Source organism: Marasmius oreades, chromosome 6, assembly GCF_018924745.1.
Source record: "Marasmius oreades isolate 03SP1 chromosome 6, whole genome shotgun sequence".
Taxonomy (NCBI): Eukaryota; Fungi; Basidiomycota; class Agaricomycetes; order Agaricales; family Marasmiaceae; genus Marasmius; species Marasmius oreades.
This window is the reverse complement of record NC_057328.1, coordinates 2,363,206-2,382,664: the sequence shown is the minus strand read 5'-3', so window position 1 is coordinate 2,382,664 and position 19,459 is coordinate 2,363,206. Positions and strand designations below refer to the sequence as shown.

The following is a 19,459-nucleotide window of genomic DNA, read 5'->3' as shown; positions in this document are numbered from 1 at the left end:
GTAACTATATAAACGAAGATTAATAGCCCAAGAGTTTCAACTTGAGAGAGGCTTTTGTGGGCTGATACTCGTTGCGTCAGCTCTTGGGGCTCCGGGGGAGGAATTTGCTTGAAAGTGACAACAATGACTTCTTTCTGGAAGGTTGTTTCCCGCCCACATGATTCTCTTCCTCATGCCCAGTGGCCACCTCTCCTCGTCTAGGATGCTTTTCCGGCAAATTAGTCAACATGTTGGAGACGAATCCCCATAGACTGTTGCCACTCAAAGCAACACCTTCTTCTTGCAGTACGGCATGGTCTGCTATACGCGCCAGCTCGAGAGCTTCTGAGGTATCCCTCCTGGAAACGATACTACTCGGAGGAGGATGTTCATCTGAATCCAATGCCCAAGCCCAAGTCCATCCCGAAGATGCCAATAAACCCTCCTTAATACCAGAATTGCTCCCCTCTCCTTTCTTCATCTGTTCCTCTCTCTCTAACGAGTTTTGTATCACGTTCATATTTCTAATGGTATCCTTCTTCGCACGTTCCAGGTGTTTACGACGGTGTTTCTCAATGGCTCGGATGGTTGAAGCAAACTTGGTGTCGAACTTTTTGCGACCGTCAAAGTATCGTCGAATGGCCAACTCGGACAAGGCTCCAATCATTTCATGCGGCACGCAGCAAGCGTCCAGTTCAGACTCGGGCTCTAGAGGTCGGATAACCCCTCTAGTCGACACACGCTCCCGAATCATAGCGGTTCTGATTGAAGGAAAGTCCTAGCATAAGTTCAACTCAACAAGATTCGAGCGGTAGTCACGCTGAACGATAACGACATACCACGCTCTCGCTATAGACGATTGGATCACCAGCATAGCGTTCCTCATGGAGGGTACTCGGCGCTGAGGAAATCATATCTGCGAATTTCGGTTCTACGATATAGCTGGGCTCGGAAGAGTTAGACGGGGGACCATCCGAAACAAAAAACGACCATGATGGAGCAGAAAGGGGAGGATTGGGCCCTTGTCCCATGGAGTGCGAACTGCACTTCTCTTCTAATGGAGGAGGTGGCGGTACAGAAGTGGATTTCCTTCTCATCAACGAAAAGCCTCGTTTGCCGCCCTGGGACGCAGTTCTTTGAGAAGTACTAACATCCTGCCCGGCGGAGTCTTCGGTGTGATGAGAGTCGAGGGATGACTTTTTTGAAGGAACTCGAGAGGAGCCGGAAGGCTTCCGAGCCACCGAAGAAATGGTGCCGAGCAGAGCGCTCTTGGATGTCCGTAGCTTGAGACTCTGCATCCGAGAAGGTGAGGTATCCGATGTTGAAGCAAAAGAATCGGTGACAGGAGTGGAGGGGACCGTCATCTTCGTAACATATCGACAGAACGAGGCAATCGCTCTATGGCAGAATTTTCCAGGGGTGGTAAAAGGAAATAGCGCAGGGAGAACGTGCGCGGTATCTTTATTGAGAAGTCGTGAGCAGAATGCATCGTTGGATAGCAACTGTGGATTACCATCATATATTTGTACATGCACGGGGGTCCCGTCAAATCTATCCTCGATACCATGTAGGCTAGGATATATAGTACGAACCTCGTCCTTAACGGGATATTTGTCTGGATACGCTGCTTTATGAGCACTGTTGTGGTGCAATTTAGCTTACAAGGAGTTCAGCCAGGGTAAAACTCACGTGTACACAATCTCATCTCTTAGAACCTCTTTGTCGCTTACAATGAACAGTAGGGCGGGAAGACCGCCGAGGTAAGACAATGCTGGACTGACGAGGGGATGAAACAGAAGGCTATTGACTGTATACAATTGAAGTTGCGAGTCGATTGTCAAGACTTCACCATCCTTTGTCGTCAATGAAAAGGACTGCTTGTCGAAAGACGAATCGGGCTGCGGGAACGGAGTGGTCGCACCGACATCAACTGGCATCTTAGATGAAGTATCAGTTAAGTTCTGATTGAAGGTCAACACAGTGGAAGTAGCATTTCTATCCTCTAGCTTGAAGGTCTGGCGTATCCGGGATCGAAGCCCATTGTGAACTCCTCTGGTCATTTCGGGCGGTGGTGGAGGCCAAAGAGTGCTGGGTTTGTGCATTGATAATCCATGCGGGGGTATAACGTCTGTATCTGTGTTCGTGTGGATGCTTGGGAATGAATGCGTCAAATCACACCAAGGTGATATGAGAACACCGCCAGCGGGTATTGGAAGTCCTGTATCGCGGATAACTTGGAGAAGAGCAAGAGATAGTCCACCACCGGCAGAATCTCCTGCTATGACAATGTGTCCTGGATGGATAGGCCTATGTTTGGCGTCAGGAGGAGGTCGTATAAGGTATAAATCTGCTTCCATGTCAACTAATGATATCTTCGAGTGTCAGGGTTCGAGTATTGCAACGCACATGCTGCGACCAAATCTTGCAGAGCACAAGGGAAGGGGTATTGAGGAGCGAGACGATAATTTATGGCTGAGAAGTCAATGAGCAAGATGGATCTGTGAGGGAGGACCTACGAACACACCAAATACGCGCCCATTGATCTTTCGCGCGTAGCGTTGGATAGCATACCTTGTAGATGACCATAAGTATAAACCACAGGAAAGATAGACGCAGGAAATGTCCACACACCTTCCTTGATCAACGCTACCGAAGTAGTATCCACCTATGAGCACAATATTCACTGACTTGTTCCCACCTCCATGAAGACGAAAGGGGATACTGACCTCCATGAGAATACAATATGCATCGCATTTCGTCCATATCCTTCTCATATGTTCCAGAATCGACAGCAGAGTAGGCCTCGTTCTCTCTGGCTGCTCTGTCTTGCATTTTGTAACGCCGTTTATGTTCCTGCCAATCCTTCTTCGCTGTGATCCACTGGGCATCGACACTGGGTATTAGATGAGAAGAGTAAGAATAATGCACTAGATCAACACCGACCCATTGATACTTCGAACTTGCCACCACTTTACGCCTCCCACGACGCGCCGTGTCACGTTTTCTCCTCCGAGTGCAGTTATCAAGTACCCAGCGGCCTCGTCACAACAGGACATGGGTACGATAACTCGAACTACGTGAACCCAAGGCGGTGAGATTGTACGGTAATTCGAGAATTCTTGCATTTCTTCTACGGTGTGACTGAATATATGCCAATGAGCGACGAAGGTATATGAAGCTGGGACATCGCTCACTATGTTGAAGCATCGAGGAAAGCCTGGAAAATGTAAATTAACTTGCCAGCCAAAAGCAAAGCAAACTGTGGCCATTGTATTCACCTTGATGATATGGAACGCCTCATCATAAAGTAGCTCGTCCTGTCTCAACTGCACGTCCTTGGTTTTGTCGACCCCCTGCTGAAGGTCGTTCTTCAAGCGATCGAAATAGTGTTTGATCAACCTTTCGAGAATTATTGGACCAACGCGCAACCCGACGTTTCTAGTGAGTGCATTAACAGGCATGGGGAAGGAAAGAATGGGAGTTGTCGAAAAACTGGTCGTGACTCGGTGATGAAAACTGGAGGCCGACTTGAAGCCGTGAATCAGACGAGCGCCAGAGAGTGATGGTCATGAGGGAATTGGCTGTGGCAGGAGACATGTATGAATTGCTACATGATTGCATGCAACGACATTGCTGTTCACAAGTGACAGCTGGCTCAGAGACAAATAGGGCATTACTTAGAAGCACCTACGTACGATTAACTTTCAGCGAGCAGATAACGTTGTGTTGGCATCTCAAATCTTAGCTTATCATCGGGAACGGATGTGATGAAGCTTTCGGAGCGGTGAGCAGTTCAATCAATCGAGAGAGCACTGAAATGCAGTAAAACATTCGAAAACGTTGACAGTAAAATAGAACTCCGCAGGAAGCTATGAGAAGACAAGTTTAACCCTCGGAAAACTTGCTTCGTGTCAGAGCTTCGCAAATTCATCTGTAGCCTGTAAGTAAAAGCGGTTAGAGGTGCTTCAGAACTTTCGAGATATCATAGGTGCTAAACCGACCTCTATCAAAAGTTTCTGAATACCAGGTTCACCAGACGAATGACCTGCATCTGGCACAAAGTGTAAAGTTACTTCCGGCCAAACCTGTCAATAAGAACAGAAGGTGGATCAGAGACAGTTGTTCGGTAAACATTGTCGTTTGACCTTTTTCAACTCCCATGCCGTTATGGGCTACAAATAAAGGCGTTAGCCAGTAACATGAAGACCGTGCACATGATCCTACCGGGCAGACTATGTCGTATCGGCCTTGCACCACAATAGTCGGTATGTGACGGCTGAGTAGATACGTGAGAGGCGTAGCGCAGGTATGGACACACAATCACCTACATCTTATCGATTTCCTGCCTGTCAAGAAGCTGACCGTCTCTCAACCAACCCTGAGTTCTAGATGAGAATAGGATTTTCAATTAGTTATTCGAAACCCACGTCATTCAACAAGTAGTGGCATTCAATGACAGCATAAGCGCTGTAATCTCGTGAATCAGTTACGGGTCAAACGAGAACGGATAAGACGGACTAGACATCCTCGTCTGGGTCGAGTTCGAAGGCAGTGGGATCCTGGCGAAATTTGGAGAGAGTGGTTCTGATCACGAGAATGACATCCATCAGTCGGCGATTTAAATCTCCTAGAGGATAGAACGCACTCCCATTTCGTCCATGCCCTGGCAGCTTTCAATCGCATTTCTTTATCGGGTGAGTGCAACAAATGATAGTATGCACGAGTTGTATCATCACGTTCGGACGACGGTATTAGAGAAATGTAGTCATCCCTGTGGTAAAAGAGCATTCAGAGGTAAACCTAACCTCGAAAAGAGGCGACAGACCAGGCTTCTGGAAAGATATGATTCGCGCCAGACTGTGACACGAACCGGTTTTCGCTGCAACTTTCGTGAGTTGTTTGGACGAATGGATAACAAAAAAGGATGGGACCTCTTGCTGCAAGTAAAAATGCCACTACAATAGAGCATTTGAGTTACTCTAGACAAAGACGCGACGTTATCCCTACCGTAAAATGAGCGATTTAACTCGTTCCGGATGAGACTGCGAGAGTGTTCAAATTCCAGGCGAAAAATTGAATCGGATCTTGTAAGTCGTTACCTGTGCATAAGCCAACGAGAGTGTAGAACCCTATAGTTCATCGCGAAAGTTAAAAGTGCGCAAAGCCGAATCCGAATCGTGTACACAACGCTCACCCAAGATCCACCAAAAACATGCCACTTCTCAACCTTGAGCTCTTCCCGAAGTCGCTCCAGGTCTTTGACCAGGTCCCACGTAGTATTCTCCTCTGTGCTTCCTTTCCTAGAATGGAGGATGAATATTTGATCAATATCCCGATGCCAAAAAGTTTACGCCCACGGAGTCGAGTTTCCGCTTCCCCGTTGATCAAACAGGATGATCTGAGCGCATGGATGTAAGTTGTTATTATCGATGGACGAGAGGGGTACTCAGACCTTGTATTTCTCTGGGTTGAAAAAGGTTCGATCTCTGGGAAAGTAATGACCACCGGGACCACCTGTATTGATTTGTAAACTCCAGCTTGCGAGCTTCTGCGATCAACACACCGTGAACAAAAATAACTGGTCATAAACGAAGTGTCAGAACAACACCGATACAAATATTTCTGGCTCACCAGGTGCTCCCTTCTCATTCCCACATATTTCGTAACTTGGGACGAGAGATTTTGATTCAATACCGTGATTCAATCGAAGGGACGTACTGGAGTGTGTGGATGGGGGAAACTTTCAATTTGCCGTTATGATATGGTTCGATATCTGGATACATCGTGAAATTTGCCTTCGTAGTGGTATAGCTAGAGGAGATCTAGTCAGATGTTAAGTAGTCGTCGGAGTTTGAAAGGCGACATTGTAATGCGATAAGTTGTCGTTTATGTACATTAGGTTCTTGGCATCCACTGGGTCCGAAGGGGATGTAATTCATACCTATACCTATCCAACCTCGTCTCTGCTGCAAGGACTCGAGAAAATCGGACGAGGTGAGGAAACTCACCATCCTCCTGTCCTATTGAATTCCGTCGTCGGGCTGAAGGCTGAGACGAAGCTCCATCCCACGGAATTTCAGTATCTCCCAACCGTACACCACCCGCCGGGAGGTCACAAGGGTAGGCACATGTCGATGGCCACAGGCTGGATGGCGTGTGAACCAAAGGTCCAGCCTCATGGTGCTACCTTTTCGGTTATACAGGCTTACTAGTGGTAGCGTACCTAAACAGCACAGGAAGTGCAGGCGGTAGCGGTAGCCCCCTGATGAGAGCTTTCGCCAGTTCGAAACCGCTGTAGCCCAACTCCGCCTCACCACCCAACCTCTCCCCCAGCTAACAGGACCCTATTATCCTCGGAGACGGTCGACTGCAGCGGTACGGACGTTGGTGTTGTCTGCCCTGCGACGCTCGGTTAGACATGGGTGCCGGCTTGCTGTGCTTTCCACCTGCTTTGCCCGGAGCACGCTCCTCCCGGTCCGAGTTCCCGAACCAGTTCTTGTTTTTTGGCATCAGAAATTTTCACATCGGCTCTTCTATTCCTGCATGTGACCCTCGCACTTCGTATTTAAAACGACGACATGAGCTCAGGATCAACGACAACACGAAACAGCTTCGAACAGGCCCCCGAAAACTTATTTGTCCCAAGGCTCCTTTAGCAATGCCTTTTTCCCTCGAAGATGTTGCTGTGCATAACAACCGTGAGTGAGTAGCCTCATTTTTTCGCCTATTAAAAGAAAGAATCGAGTCACTAGCCTGCCTATAGTTCTTGTTGGGTTATAATAAACCAGCAAGTTTATGATGTTACGGAGTTTCTTCCGGTAATCCTCTTCCGATACCATCACGTCGCCTTGAAAACTTAAATTTAATCCAGGAGCATCCCGGAGGCTTCAGCATAATCCTCAAGTACGCTGGACGCGACGCGACGCGAGCTTATGTACCAATTCACCCTAAAGATGCCTTGGAGAAACACTTACCCAAATCAAAACACCTCGGTCCTATTGCTGATGCAGCAGCGCAGAAGTTGGAGGAAGCAGAGGTCAAGAGGGAAAAGAGTCAAGATGAGTTGAGGGTTGAGAAGTCCAGGAGGGAGAGACCACTACTGAGTAGGATCCTGAATCTGTATGATATGGATGTATGTGCTACCTCTGTCGATGCCGAAGTGTCACTGCTGACCATACTGAACTTACAGGAGGTCGCGAAGAAAGTACTCCCATTCAAGGTGTATTCTTTCTACTCCTGTGGGGCAGATGATGGGATTAGTGAGCATATTTCCCGATCCATGCGATGATAGACCGTTTCTAAACGTTAATTTCAATAGCATTGGAACAGAACACACGCGCCTTTAGTCGATTCTTCTTCAACCCGCGAGTTATGAGACCAGTCTCAAAATGTGATCCGTCCACAAAAATCCTCGGTTTTAACTCCTCATTACCAATCTTCGTGTCCGGCGCAGCACAAGCCAAGCTTGGCCATCCTCTTGGTGCGCGTTATTCGATTACTGGTTGAGAATCACGACCGAGTGATGAGCGATCCATTCTTTGCAGGCGAACTTAACATAACTCGTGCGTGCGGTAAAGCTAAACTAGCTCAAATGATCTCCACACACTCTTCTTGCTCTTATTCCGAGATCGCCAACGCTGCTTTACCTGGCCAGCCCCTTTTCTTCCAGCTATATAAATCCAGTATTGATGAGAAGGCGGCGAGTCTTGTCAAAGAAGTCGAGAGTTTGGGGTACAAGTCGATATGGCTCACGGTCGATGTGGCGACACTTGGAAACAGAGAAAAGGACGTAAAGAGCGGATGGGTATTGGAAGATCAAGAAAAGGGTGTCCCTTCGTACTATATCGAGGAGGCAGAGAAAGGCGGGGAGGAGAGCGTGAATTTCTTTGGGACATCTAGTCCAAGAGTTGCTCTTGACGACCATGATATGACTTGGCAAAAGGTAAGATCCAGAACTGATTTCCGTCATGCAAATATTGAGGTCGCTTTGGCGTTAGACAGTCCCTTGGCTCCGAAGCGTAACTAAGCTTCCCATCGCACTAAAAGGTTTACAATCATGACCGGATTAAAAGGCAACCGTATCTGACAGTCTCGCACTTTAGGAATCCAATGCGTCGAGGTAGCACAATTTACTAACGAAATGCCTGGCGCGCTCAAGTTCATTCACTACAGGACGCCGTTTTGGCGGCTGAAGCAGGCGTAGACGGCATTCTTCTTTCAAATCACGGTGGTACGTTGTTTTCATCCATTCTTATCGGTCGCCATTTCATTAGGATCTCGTAAGGGCGACAGCTGGAATAGTGAATAGCTCGTTGCAGTCTTTCCAACCATAGAGTCTGATATTATTTATAGCTCACTGCCACCGCTTGAAGTCCTCTATCGGATACGAAAACAGCGACCGGATGTGTTTGACAAGACGGAGGGTATTCCCAGCTGTTTCCGCTCGTGCTACCTCCTACTGACGATTTTCGCCTCTAGTGTACATTGATGGTGAGTAACCCACGAGCCGTAGCAACTCATTTAGCGATTGACCATTACCAAGGTGGCGTTCATCGTGGAACAGGTAGGCAGCTTTTCACCAAGGACCCCAGGATTCATCCCCAATGACCGATCACCCTCAGACGTCTTGAAAGCTGTTTGCCTTGGCGCCAAAGCAGTTGGATTTGGGAGAGCATTTCTTTTCGCGCAAAGTGTTCGTCCAAAATCTCTTTCCATTACATTGGTACTGAAATTAAAATGTAGGCATACGGTGAAGCTGGGTGTGACAAGATAATCCAGATACTACGAAGAGAGATCGTCACTGGTATGCGATTATTGGGAGCCTCGAGTATCAAGGAGTTAAGGCCTGAGATGGTAAGGGTCTTCAAGTGATTGCTATAGTGATACCTGCTTACAGTAATCTTCGCTCATGCAGGTCGAGCGAGTGGATTGGGAGCCCATTATCAGGAGCCGTTTATAGGAGCGGGCACACATCTAAAATTAAGACTTTACTCGCTTCTTCATTTATGTAGTTCACACCGTCTATGTATATCAATGATCATGAAGCTGAGAGGTTCCACGACCCCTGGCTTCTGCATCTCACGATGGCACTGGGAATTCGGACCATTCGGAAATGCCCCTTTAAACTGTCATTATTCTCTTCCCCTCGTAATATCCTTCATTCGGGCCGCCATTCAACCTCCATCCCCCCCAAAGGCTATCATGAAGCGCCAGCACAAGCCTCTAGTTGAGCACAAGATCACATCGCTCTTCTGTGTCCTTTTCCTCACGGCTACATTTGTCCTCCTTCTACTCGTCGGTCTCTCTTTGACCATCATCAAACCTATCTACATTATCCGCGTGTTTTCGATAAGGACGGGGCAGCCAGCTACTAGTCTCGCAACGGAGTTGAGGTTTGGCGTTTGGGGTGTTTGTGCTTCCAGGTGCATTCTGAAAAACAATCATCGTGTCACGCCATCTTGACTATTGTTTGATCCAGTGCGCTTGATGCACCCACCGCATTCGAAAACGATGGCCCGTGTTTCGGACCCCAGCTCGGATATGCCTCTTTCACCGATCTCATTCCCGAGGATTTCCTCCAACATTTTGGGTTGACGGACGGCATCGTGAATACTGTCCTCAAGGGGCTCTTGACCATCCTCGTTCTACACTTGGTAGCCGCAGGGTTCTCTCTATTCGGCCTCGTCACTGCATTATTCCTCGCCTCTCATACCCTCACGATTTTATCTCTCGTCTTGACTATCATCACGTCCTTGCTCACCACCATCGTGTTCGCGATAGACTTGGTCATTATTGTTGCCACGAAATCACAGCTCCCCAAGCTGACGAATAATGGTGTCGCTGTTGGGACTGGAAATGCGGTTTGGATGGTGCTTGGGGCATTAATTGCAACGTGGCTTGCGGTGATATTCTTGTCGGCGAGGGCTTGCTATTGTTGTGGAGTAAGGAGGTGTGTCTTTAAAGTCAGCCTTTTAGAGGGTAGACTACTGAATATCACTTCAGGAAAGGCCTGGACACGTACTGATGCACGATGAATCGCGGGGTGAGGTGCTGTCCATCGAGTCTACCCCACTCCTTCGCTTTTGCCATCCCAATACTATTACGACTTTACGACTGTAACGTTACAATTTGTTATACCCTTGTGAATCTCAGAATGAAAGAAAGCTTGAGAGAAGACTGCCTGTAGCTTTCAGAGTACAGGATCAGAGAAATGGTTAATTATTGACCATGACACAAAGTGCTAGGTGCTACCGGCATCTCGGGTGTATAGCTTGACCGGAAACCCACACATAAAACAATGTTCGTCACTGTCTTTCATAAGTGTTCTCTAGTTCGCCCTTCAAATCACTGTCGCCCATGAACTCGACGAAGAAAGTTGGAGGAGAATATGGCGATATTCGTGCCAACATCGACATCCCTAACCTCTTGAAATATCTGAAGAAGCACCTCCCTGAAATGAAGATGCCGTTAGAAGTCAAACAATTCAAAGTGAGCTTTTACTTTTGACACATTTCGCGAAACGGCTCAAGATTATATGGAAAGTTTGGACAGGTATGAGACGTTTGAATACGACTGGTTGCTCAATTCCCAACGCCTAGAAAATCCCTAGTCCAATCCGACATATTTCCTCACTGACGCCAAGTAAGTAGCTCGAAATAGTTGAACGATAACATGCTGAACCATTCTTCGCATAGCAAGAAACGTTACGTGCTAAGAAAAAAACCTGCCGGACAACTTCTCACTCAAACAGCACATCAAGTTGATCGGGAATACACCGTCCTTCGTGCCCTTCATAACTACAATACCCGACCCTCGACGCCATTAGAGAAGCGTGTTCCCGTTCCGCAACCATATCTGCTTTGTGAAGATGAAAGCGTGATCGGGACCAAATTCTACGTGATGGAGTTCCTGGATGGAAGGATATTCACGGACGTGAGACTGTTGGACTTGAAAGACGAGGATAGGAAAGAGATGTACGTGAATACGCCCTTTTCCCGACCAATTGAGGTGTATTTAAAGTTCTGTTAACTAGATTCCTAGGAGCCGTACACGCTCTCACAAAGCTCAGTTCTGTCGACCCGCACGAAATTGGTCTATCAAACTTTGGACCTTCATCTGACTATTTCCCTCGACAGATACGAGCCTTTACGCGTATATCTGAAGCACAGGCTAAAGCCGTCGATGTTGATACTGGGGAGGCAGTTGGCCCAATTCCGTACTACAACGAGATGGTCAAGTGGTATGTGCAACATGTACCCGACGAGAAGAAGTTTGGTAAACAGAGGATCGTGCACGGAGATTATAAATTGGACAATATGGTGTTCCATCCGACGGAGAATAGGGTTATTGGAATATTGGATTGGGAACTCTGTACTTTGGGAAGCCCCGTATGATTCTGTTTGATTTCAAAAATCGCTTTTTGGCTTATTCTTTTCGTCAAAGCTGGTCGACTTTGCCAACCTCACCCAACCTTGGTCAATCGACATCAAGCACCTCGAGAACTACGTGGATTATCAAAGGAGAGCAGCATTCAAGAACAACAGCTCTCGCGACGTGCCAATAACTCTCGAAGAGATGGAAAGGCCGTACTGTCAACTCATGGGCTTTGCGTATCCCATCAAGGAGCTCATATTTGTCAAGAGCTGGAATATGTTCCGGGTACGTTGTAACCTCTCGTTAAGGAATTGTCTATGTTGAACTCTCTGGACGTTGTCTCACAGGGCGCAGTCATCTCACAAGGAATAGCAGCGCGTGCGGCACGACGTCAAGCATCTTCTGAAAACCCGGAAGTGTATGGGCAGGCTGTCATGCTATACTGTGATCTTGCACGAGCCATACTCGAAGATTACGGTTATAGAATCGATTTACGAGGAAAGCTGTGACTGTACTCCCAACTTTAAAAGTTGTGTACACTTGAGTATGCACCATTATCAATGACAATAGCGCGCTGGACGTACGAAGCTGAGCTTGTCATTCGGCGGGCGTCCTGAAGTCCTACCTGGGCGTTGCCGATTATGGATACTGTAGTCATTCCTTTCCTTATCATGAGTACCGACCAGTACCCTTTGTGTAGAAATAATCTACAAGGCCACTTGAGCTCGATGTGCTTGACGCATCGGGTGGGTCGCAAGCACGTTGTCTGCCGCCGGGAATGATTAATGAAAGGCGCTATGGAAGCTTGCCTGCAACGTGCACGACGCCTGAACCGATTTCCGTCAGAAAAACCCCCGTCGGCCTCGGATGGCCAGCTAATTGCTCGCTAATAAAATGGTTAGCCGTTACTCAGGCCCAACCTCGAGTACCCCCAAACCTCCAGGCTTGGGGACACCCCTTTCGCAATGACACTCCCTTTTTTCCCTCTAGAGCTCTGCGAAGCAGTCATCGACCACTGCCATGATATCCGCCCTTCGTTGTCTGCGTGTAGTCTTGTTTCCAGGTCCTGGCTACCGCGATCTCGCTCTCACCTTTTCGCCTCTGGTATCACCCTCACTGCGAATAATATCCGGACATTTTGTTCTCTAATGGATTCCCAATATTGCACCATGGCGCCCTTTATTCGCTCTTCCGTCATTTTTCTAATACGCGTCTCATCGTTTCTACAACTCGAATCACTTTTAAAGACTGTTGAACAGGCCTTCATCTCGAACCGCCTACGGATATCGTCCATAACCTTGGTCTGCATTCCCCATCAGCTGCTACACACAAGCCAACTCGTGGCACTAGCGTCAACCCTCACGTCGTTGTCTCTCATTGGAACGTTGTGGTACGATGAGAAGGAATCGTTTTCCTTAAAGGCTAGACGAATATTGGATTTCGTTATATCGTTTCCTTCCTTAGAAACTCTGGAAATTGGCTACGAAACACCAGGCCGGATCGTCCCATATACCCCGCTGGTTTCTGTTTCCGACTGCCCAAGGCTCTCGCTACCGCGTCTCAAACGCCTTCAACTGGGTGACATACCTTACAATGCCTTCCTACCTTGGTTTTTGGTGCCAGGCGCTGTTGATTTCCCGAACCTACGTTTCCTTTCCTTCTTTATGGGCCATACCACCCTCAATGTAGAGCCGCATCTCATACAGGAGCTGCTAGACAGAATATGTGCTCCAACCGTTGAAACACTATCATTCTGGTATCTATGGGAGAGTCTTCCAGGTAATCCAGCTTCCTCTGCTTACAGCTCATACATTCATTGACGTTCTTTTTTCAGACTTAGATCTGGGTGCTTTCAAAGAGCTCCGTTCTCTCGAGCTTTACGCCTGCTCGGGAGATAAAAGCTACTACACCAAACTTCCGGAATTAATCTCGACTGTTCCTACATTGGGACGGGTTCCGCTCACAGTGTCGGTATCTGAGGACTCAGCCTTCGAGCCACCTGCGATTGATGGAGTGCAGTGGAACCCTTAATAGTCATTTCTACGGGATGGATGGGATGGGAGGCGTGCTGCTGTGAAAACGTTGCAAAGTCGCTACGAGACCAAGGTTCCGATTCGTGTCTCTCAATCATTTTGCAGTGGACGTTGCCAGCTTTAGAGTTCAAAGCAGCCCTGGAATAGACATATGAAGTTTTCTATCAACACTCAGCTCTAGATGTTGCTGCCAATTACACTGATGATTGACAGGCTACTATATAGTAGCACCCACGCACGATCACGGACTAACCATTTTCTGGCAAACGCGGTGTTTGTGCACACATCCCAATTCTTGTTGGGTCTTTTGCGAAGCTCGTTTTTGACTTCCGCCCGTTCAAGTTACGTCGTCGCCTGGCGGCGTGTTCTACACGCCACTGAGAATTCACCAGCGACATCTACCCAGACACCTACCGATATCACAGCCCGAAGCCGCTAAAAAACTCGCTAAAACTGGCCGCATGGTGATATATACCGAACCTTGCTTTTTTGGTATAAAAGAAGTCCTTTCATTGTCTGTTTATTCCAACGGTCGACCCGTCATTACTTCGCTTAAGCCTCTTTTTTCAATCGATAGACTCCGGAGTCATGAAGGTAGGGAATTGCTGTTCGCACTGACAGGTCCCGACCTGATCAAATCCCTAGTTCCTCGTTGTTTTCATCACCGTTTACGCGATTCTCGCCTCTGCTGCAGTTATCGAGGAGGCAGGCCCCAGTCTCGGCCTTGGCCTTACCAAGGCGTGTAACAACCTCTCCGAGGCCCCTCATTCGGATGTTCACTTTTTTTAAACAGAGGGCCTGTGCACCATCCGCCTGCAGATGCACCAAGATTCAAGGCCAGTTTTGTGGCAACTCGAATGTCAATCCGGCTTGTACCACTGGCCACGTCTTTGAATGCAACCGTAACACTGGGATAGCTTGCGACTTTGGGGTTAGAAGGAGCTGTCAGAATTGTGGCAAGCTCACGTGCTGAGCACTTGAGCGTGGTTCGAGGTCGATACAATATACTAACGTTGGTGTTTGTAGTATTGTACGCGTACGTAGGACCATCTGAATGTGAGGCTTAAAATTATACGAGATGGGATTTTCCTTGCGGCAAATGCCGGCCGGCCGCTCCCGTGCAATTAGCCGACAAGCTTATCTTCTCGTCTGTTTCCACTTCCTCTCCATATTTCCTCTTCCACATCAACACGAAGAATTTATTTAACAGCCAGCATTGAAGTAAGAGCCTCACAGTCTGTCTCCTGGTACGCGTTAGCGCGTGGATGCGCCAAGGCCAATAAGCACCCCTGCACACGACGGGCGAGAGAGAATTGCAGGTTAACACACTTCCGAATCAAACGGTGAGTCGTTGTCTTCGACTTTTCATTTCTGCTTCGTATGATGTTCATACTATCAATTGTTCCTACCGAGGAGGGCTGCTATGTACTTGAACGCAACCCTTTGCTGCGATGGAAAAAAGATTCTACCTGACCTTCTTCCCCTTTTTTGTCCCTTGGTTTCTACATTTATCTGACCTGTTTTTCCCCCGTTGCAGTTGCGAGATTGTGCCCTTTGTCGCGTCAAGTGACCGTAATCTGCAACCTGTTGTTTAGTAGGCTCATCTATCGTGCAATCAGAGGAGCGACCATGACCACGAAAAATAGGCGCTCGGTTTGGCAAAAAGTTGCCAGCGTCGCGTTACCTCAGGTCTGCAAGCATAGATGATAGACTCTAGGGCCAATGGGCCTAAAGAGAAGCAGAAAGGGGGATTTGAGATCGTTGTTACTGTGAGTAAGTTAAACTACAAGAAAAATGTCATCCTAGACACATTGAATGGGTGAAACCTTGGCAATAGAATCTCGTCTACAAACATTCCTGTTTCGGAAATCCACATCAGAGTCGTGGTTCTCGCTCACGCTTCTCGAAATACTCAAAGAAGAAGCGCCAGATCTCGTCTCTCATCTATCAAAGCCAAAATTTCCGTACATGTCACTGTAAATGGGTAACGCGAGTTCAGCCCAAGCATTGCGAACAATAAACGTCTGAGTGGTCCGGTTCCTCGTTCTTAGCAGTCATAAATCCACTTCATAGTGTCCCTAAAATCAGGGATTCGATTCATTCCGTTATATTTGATTCTACTCGTTAAAATCACCCTCGGGGTGGTGGCCAAATGGCGAGATTGAACGATGGTACCAATGCATACCCCTCGATATTTTTGAACTTCAGTCCACAAGGAATTACACACAAAGTTCAAGAATACACTCCTCTGGAAGCTGTTCAGTGAGGAGTCGCCCTCAAGACTTGATCCACACATGTGTAAAGGCGGCACGAAAAGATTGCGGCCGAAAATCGTGTTAAAGGTGACCGGCTTTAATCTCATGGAGCTTTTGACTTTGGGAGATTGGTCTATATCATGCCTTCCCTGGGGGCAAGTTTCAAGTGCTGAACACATTTGTTAGGTACGTCTTCCTAACCGTCAAGTCATTCATTTCATTTTTCATAACTGTTCTACATGATGAAGCTTTGTCTAGGGGCTAATGGTTTGTCCCGACGGCTTGAAGGTGGCTGGCCAACTTCGATTCGAGCCATCGATTCGTGAGTTCGGAATTACAACGTCTAATGCAACTCACTTGACCTCCTGACCTCCTTCGTATCGGACTTGAATGTACCAGGAACCTGTACCGCCGCGATCACCCTCTGTATCTATGGCTTTCAGGTTGTTCTAAGCCAACCTGAACGGCAATCTTCGGTTTCTGGAGAGAAGATGGCGCGCATGTGTCTTGGCCCTAAAGTGCGCTCGATCTATACGTGATTTATCTATTCTCAGAGTGACGTTCAGTGCCCAAGTACACAGCCATACGACCATTTCTCAACACTCTTTGCCTTGGGTCCAGTACCCCAAGGTCTCCAATCCAGAGATCAAAGCGGTTGCAGTCCGCACGTTTATGTAAGTCTTGGTCGATATCTTGAATCTTGCGTGCTTGTACTGACTCACCAATTCTCAAGATCTGTTGCCGCATTGGTACCTCCTCGACCCAACAAACCTGACAGCAACGTACCGATCATGCCTGGCGTAACGGCCAGCGCCAAAATATGGTCAACAGAATTCGACGGAGATGTTGGATTCTACAAGTGGGGATTTTTACGATGATATCTAACGAAATATGCGGGTTGTGGCCATGAAGCGCGACGATGGAAAGAAGTCGGGCCTGATTTTTTTTGAGCGGGTACACATTCGTGTAGCATTGTATCGATAACTTAGTAATGAGGAACTCCAGATTCTCTCATGATCACACTTACGACATTGGCACGAGGCAGTCCAGATGTGCCTTCTCGGGCATCTTGAACCGGGGTTGGTCCGAAGTTGGATCTCACACCACCACCATCTCCCACACATAATTGGAGTGGGCTGGGTCATACCGTTACCTAGTTCTCCCATCTTTCGTCCCCTTCCCCAAGACAAGACCTGTAACGTCCGCTGGCTGCAAGAGCAGCCAGATCATTTGGAATGCTTCCAGCAATCATGAAGGCACTGGGCTTCGCCCTTATCGTGTTTGCATTTCCTTCGACGTTGGCGGATCCTGCCGTGGTCCTGGATCGCAGTGCCCGTGGCGAGCATCTGGTTCGTCAAGGTGCGTATGCTTTGTCTTTTTTAAATAATGTTCTAGTTGCTGATGAAAAGCATTTCACAAGACACCGATTTGTTCCCTCCTAGTGAGTAGCGGCAAAGTGTTTGAATGACCGAATGTTTGTACTCATAGTTCCTCAGGCCCGACAGACACGACTACGCAACCCACTCCAACACCAACCATAATATTCTCTACGATGGCGGACTTCACGACATGTACGTCCGCCTCCATTACATGGTCCGCTGGTGGTCCCAAACTCCCCATCACCATCACCATCACCAACGCTGGAGTTATTCAGAGCGAAGCGCCATCAGGTTCTAGTACTCCCGGTAAGGGTGGGTCCAAGACTTTCTCAGATTTCGGAACAGTCCTTGGCGGGCGGGCTGCTCCAGACGATCATGACTATACGTTTGTGACCATCGCTCAATCAGTGAATCCATCGTTGGAAAACTATACCTGGAGCACAGTAAATGTGCGCCAAGGCTGGTATCAATTCATCGCTCAAATAGATACCAAATCTCCAGTTGGCAAGTCAGCACCTATCTTCGTCAGGAACGGCACAGACACATCATGTCTCGGCGGTGGATCGTCACCTTCCAACACGCAGTCCAGTCCAACTTCAACTGGTACCTCTCCGCCCACCAACACTAACACCGGCTCTCCTTCTACTGGCGCTCTTCAATCGAAACAGTTGAATGTAGGTGCCATCGTGGGTGGTGTCGTGGGTGGTGTCGTGGGTGGTGTTGTTTTACTCGCACTCGTTACCCTTGCTTGCTTGTGCGTGCGTCGCAAACGCCATGCACCAGTGGCCGCGGGTATTCCTGGTGACAAACCCGGTGCTAGCGGCGAAGCTTCGAGGCCGGGAGTGCTGCCTTTCGGAAAATGGGGTAAACTAGGTTCGGGTTCCTTCAATGACAAAGACAGAGCCCCTACTGTCGGACTTGAGGGCAACACAGCGGGTGGAACCATGGCATCTGCTGCAAGCAGTGGGAGACCACGGTCTCGTTCTGGCAAGGGGGGAGGTTTCTTGGCCGGTGTTCTGAAACCATCGACTTCACAGTCGCCGAGAAAAACTACCGTCCCTCCTTCATATAAGAAAAAACAGTACCGGCATAATTCTCATACAGAGTCTATCGGTGGGATGATGAGCAGCAGTGCGACAACTTCGATGACGGGTGGCTCAGCGTTCCATGGAACCGATGATGGCCATCTCCATTCGTACGAACGACCTGTCCCCATGGCTCCAATCTCTGCTGGAGGCAGTTCTACTGTATCATCTATGCGTAACACCGGTAATACGCCAGGTATTCGGTCCCCCTTCTCTGATCCCTCCGACAATGATTCGGACAGCGTTGTTTACGGACTGTACGGAACGACTCGCAACACCGGTGTGATTCCGATTGCCTATGATGGTCCCCCTATCTCGTCAACTGCACCTACCCCTTCTCCAGTCCCATCATCATACCTGTATGATCATGAATCGTCGACCGGTGCAGTCGCTGGACATTCATCCGACTCGGATCCTCCCTCTCGTGGCCATCCCGACCGGGTATATCCTTACACCTTCTTCCGAGACGGCCGTGATCAACAGGATAGAGTGAGAGCGCAGACCTTACTAGGTGGAATGTACACCCTCCCGAACTCGCAGCAACAATCACTGCCGGAAACACCACGAAATGATTCATTTCTCACCTTCTCATCCTCATCGTCTAATGGAGGTTCAAAGAAGACCCGATCAAAATCGTTACACGAATCTACACTGTCGTCATCTGAGCTATACGACATGAGCACACCGAGTTCACCCCAGACTCCTACTTTGTCTACTCCAACCGCGGTTCAACCATCTCCCAGTACTCAGAGTGCTAGCCTGTCTTCCGGAAACCCTGCCAGTGGAACCTTTGGAGCCAGTACCACAAAACGAGCGGCTCGTAAACCTGTCCCTTCCTATTCACCTGACGATTTCGTAGGTGCACCGGTCCCAAGCGGGTCATCTTCGGCATTCAGTTCGCCTGCATCTTCGCCGACCACATCTTCACCTTTGGCTGAAGGTGTAGTAAGTGAAGGTCAACGAGAAGTTTTCAGACAGCATGAGTTGTTGCAAAAGGATAGCATGGGAAGTATGAAAGGCATGTCAAAGATGCATGTTCTGATACCTGATATGCCCTCTCCTCAAGGCCATTGATGAATTGTGTTTTTATGTTTTGTTATTGATTCTTTTTCGCACTCCTAGCTGTCACCTGCAAGTGACTTTTTTGAATTCTATTGATACAGGGATCTAAGCATCTTTTTCTTTTCCTTTCTTTCTTGCTTATATCTATCCATTCGGCACGCAAACATCATTTGCATACTGGTTTACTCTTGTTTCCGTTGGTCTGTATGAGTAAACTGAAGCCATAATGTATGTCTATCGTTAGAGGTGTATTGAAGTCCAAATGAAGTCCAAATGGGACGCGTGAAGCTTGC

General features: G+C 48.1%; 8 protein-coding genes across 9 annotated transcripts; 6 read left to right on the top strand and 2 right to left on the bottom strand.

The window, feature by feature from the left end:
• Positions 1 to 76: 76 nt before the first annotated feature.
• E1B28_010224 (uncharacterized protein) lies at positions 77 to 3,440 on the bottom strand (the record flags this gene model as incomplete). The annotated part of the gene is made up of 11 exons (XM_043155178.1): positions 77 to 757; positions 819 to 1,438; positions 1,493 to 1,617; positions 1,669 to 2,326; positions 2,386 to 2,451; positions 2,504 to 2,550; positions 2,611 to 2,644; positions 2,706 to 2,872; positions 2,923 to 3,120; positions 3,174 to 3,196; positions 3,258 to 3,440. 11 exons carry the CDS (start codon positions 3,438 to 3,440, stop codon positions 77 to 79), a joined length of 2,802 nt encoding a protein of 933 aa, XP_043007642.1.
• A 450-nt stretch (positions 3,441 to 3,890) lies between these two features.
• E1B28_010223 (uncharacterized protein) lies at positions 3,891 to 5,762 on the bottom strand (the record flags this gene model as incomplete). The annotated part of the gene is made up of 18 exons (XM_043155177.1): positions 3,891 to 3,917; positions 3,981 to 4,064; positions 4,125 to 4,151; positions 4,204 to 4,255; positions 4,308 to 4,357; positions 4,407 to 4,446; positions 4,498 to 4,563; positions 4,625 to 4,750; positions 4,805 to 4,858; positions 4,911 to 4,934; positions 4,987 to 5,021; positions 5,079 to 5,108; positions 5,174 to 5,279; positions 5,337 to 5,377; positions 5,432 to 5,493; positions 5,543 to 5,557; positions 5,611 to 5,645; positions 5,698 to 5,762. The coding sequence occupies 18 exons, from the start codon at positions 5,760 to 5,762 to the stop codon at positions 3,891 to 3,893; spliced, it is 939 nt and encodes a 312-aa protein (XP_043007641.1).
• An 875-nt stretch (positions 5,763 to 6,637) lies between these two features.
• Positions 6,638 to 8,938, top strand: E1B28_010222 (uncharacterized protein; the record flags this gene model as incomplete). The annotated part of the gene is made up of 16 exons (XM_043155176.1): positions 6,638 to 6,681; positions 6,743 to 6,797; positions 6,851 to 7,111; positions 7,169 to 7,238; positions 7,298 to 7,459; positions 7,524 to 7,921; positions 7,977 to 8,025; positions 8,082 to 8,098; positions 8,152 to 8,209; positions 8,264 to 8,279; positions 8,332 to 8,402; positions 8,458 to 8,469; positions 8,522 to 8,542; positions 8,601 to 8,671; positions 8,722 to 8,832; positions 8,894 to 8,938. 16 exons carry the CDS (start codon positions 6,638 to 6,640, stop codon positions 8,936 to 8,938), a joined length of 1,461 nt encoding a protein of 486 aa, XP_043007640.1.
• Positions 8,939 to 9,012: 74 nt separating this feature from the next.
• Positions 9,013 to 10,003, top strand: E1B28_010221 (uncharacterized protein; the record flags this gene model as incomplete). Its single annotated transcript, XM_043155175.1, has 3 exons — positions 9,013 to 9,401; positions 9,458 to 9,928; positions 9,982 to 10,003. 3 exons carry the CDS (start codon positions 9,013 to 9,015, stop codon positions 10,001 to 10,003), a joined length of 882 nt encoding a protein of 293 aa, XP_043007639.1.
• Positions 10,004 to 10,263: 260 nt separating this feature from the next.
• E1B28_010220 (uncharacterized protein) lies at positions 10,264 to 12,071 on the top strand. The gene is made up of 7 exons (XM_043155174.1): positions 10,264 to 10,467; positions 10,522 to 10,530; positions 10,589 to 10,620; positions 10,674 to 10,952; positions 11,012 to 11,366; positions 11,422 to 11,637; positions 11,700 to 12,071. The coding sequence occupies exons 1-7, from the start codon at positions 10,336 to 10,338 to the stop codon at positions 11,859 to 11,861; spliced, it is 1,185 nt and encodes a 394-aa protein (XP_043007638.1). The 5' UTR covers positions 10,264 to 10,335; the 3' UTR covers positions 11,862 to 12,071.
• An 85-nt stretch (positions 12,072 to 12,156) lies between these two features.
• E1B28_010219 (uncharacterized protein) lies at positions 12,157 to 14,463 on the top strand. Its single transcript, XM_043155173.1, has 3 exons — positions 12,157 to 13,131; positions 13,187 to 13,979; positions 14,031 to 14,463. Exons 1-2 carry the CDS (start codon positions 12,318 to 12,320, stop codon positions 13,381 to 13,383), a joined length of 1,011 nt encoding a protein of 336 aa, XP_043007637.1. The 5' UTR covers positions 12,157 to 12,317; the 3' UTR covers positions 13,384 to 13,979; positions 14,031 to 14,463.
• A 66-nt stretch (positions 14,464 to 14,529) lies between these two features.
• On the top strand, positions 14,530 to 15,463 carry E1B28_010218 (uncharacterized protein). 2 transcript variants are annotated; one of them, XM_043155172.1, is made up of 4 exons: positions 14,530 to 14,728; positions 14,923 to 14,979; positions 15,032 to 15,158; positions 15,223 to 15,463. In XM_043155172.1, the coding sequence occupies exons 3-4, from the start codon at positions 15,089 to 15,091 to the stop codon at positions 15,363 to 15,365; spliced, it is 213 nt and encodes a 70-aa protein (XP_043007636.1). In that variant the 5' UTR covers positions 14,530 to 14,728; positions 14,923 to 14,979; positions 15,032 to 15,088; the 3' UTR covers positions 15,366 to 15,463. The 2 variants fall into 2 exon arrangements, with proteins under 2 accessions (XP_043007636.1, XP_043007635.1); XM_043155171.1 differs by having other exon boundaries at positions 14,923 to 15,463.
• Positions 15,464 to 16,714: 1,251 nt separating this feature from the next.
• E1B28_010217 (uncharacterized protein) lies at positions 16,715 to 19,458 on the top strand. The gene is made up of 3 exons (XM_043155170.1): positions 16,715 to 16,999; positions 17,061 to 17,081; positions 17,137 to 19,458. The coding sequence occupies exons 1-3, from the start codon at positions 16,876 to 16,878 to the stop codon at positions 19,176 to 19,178; spliced, it is 2,187 nt and encodes a 728-aa protein (XP_043007634.1). The 5' UTR covers positions 16,715 to 16,875; the 3' UTR covers positions 19,179 to 19,458.
• Position 19,459: the final 1 nt, after the last annotated feature.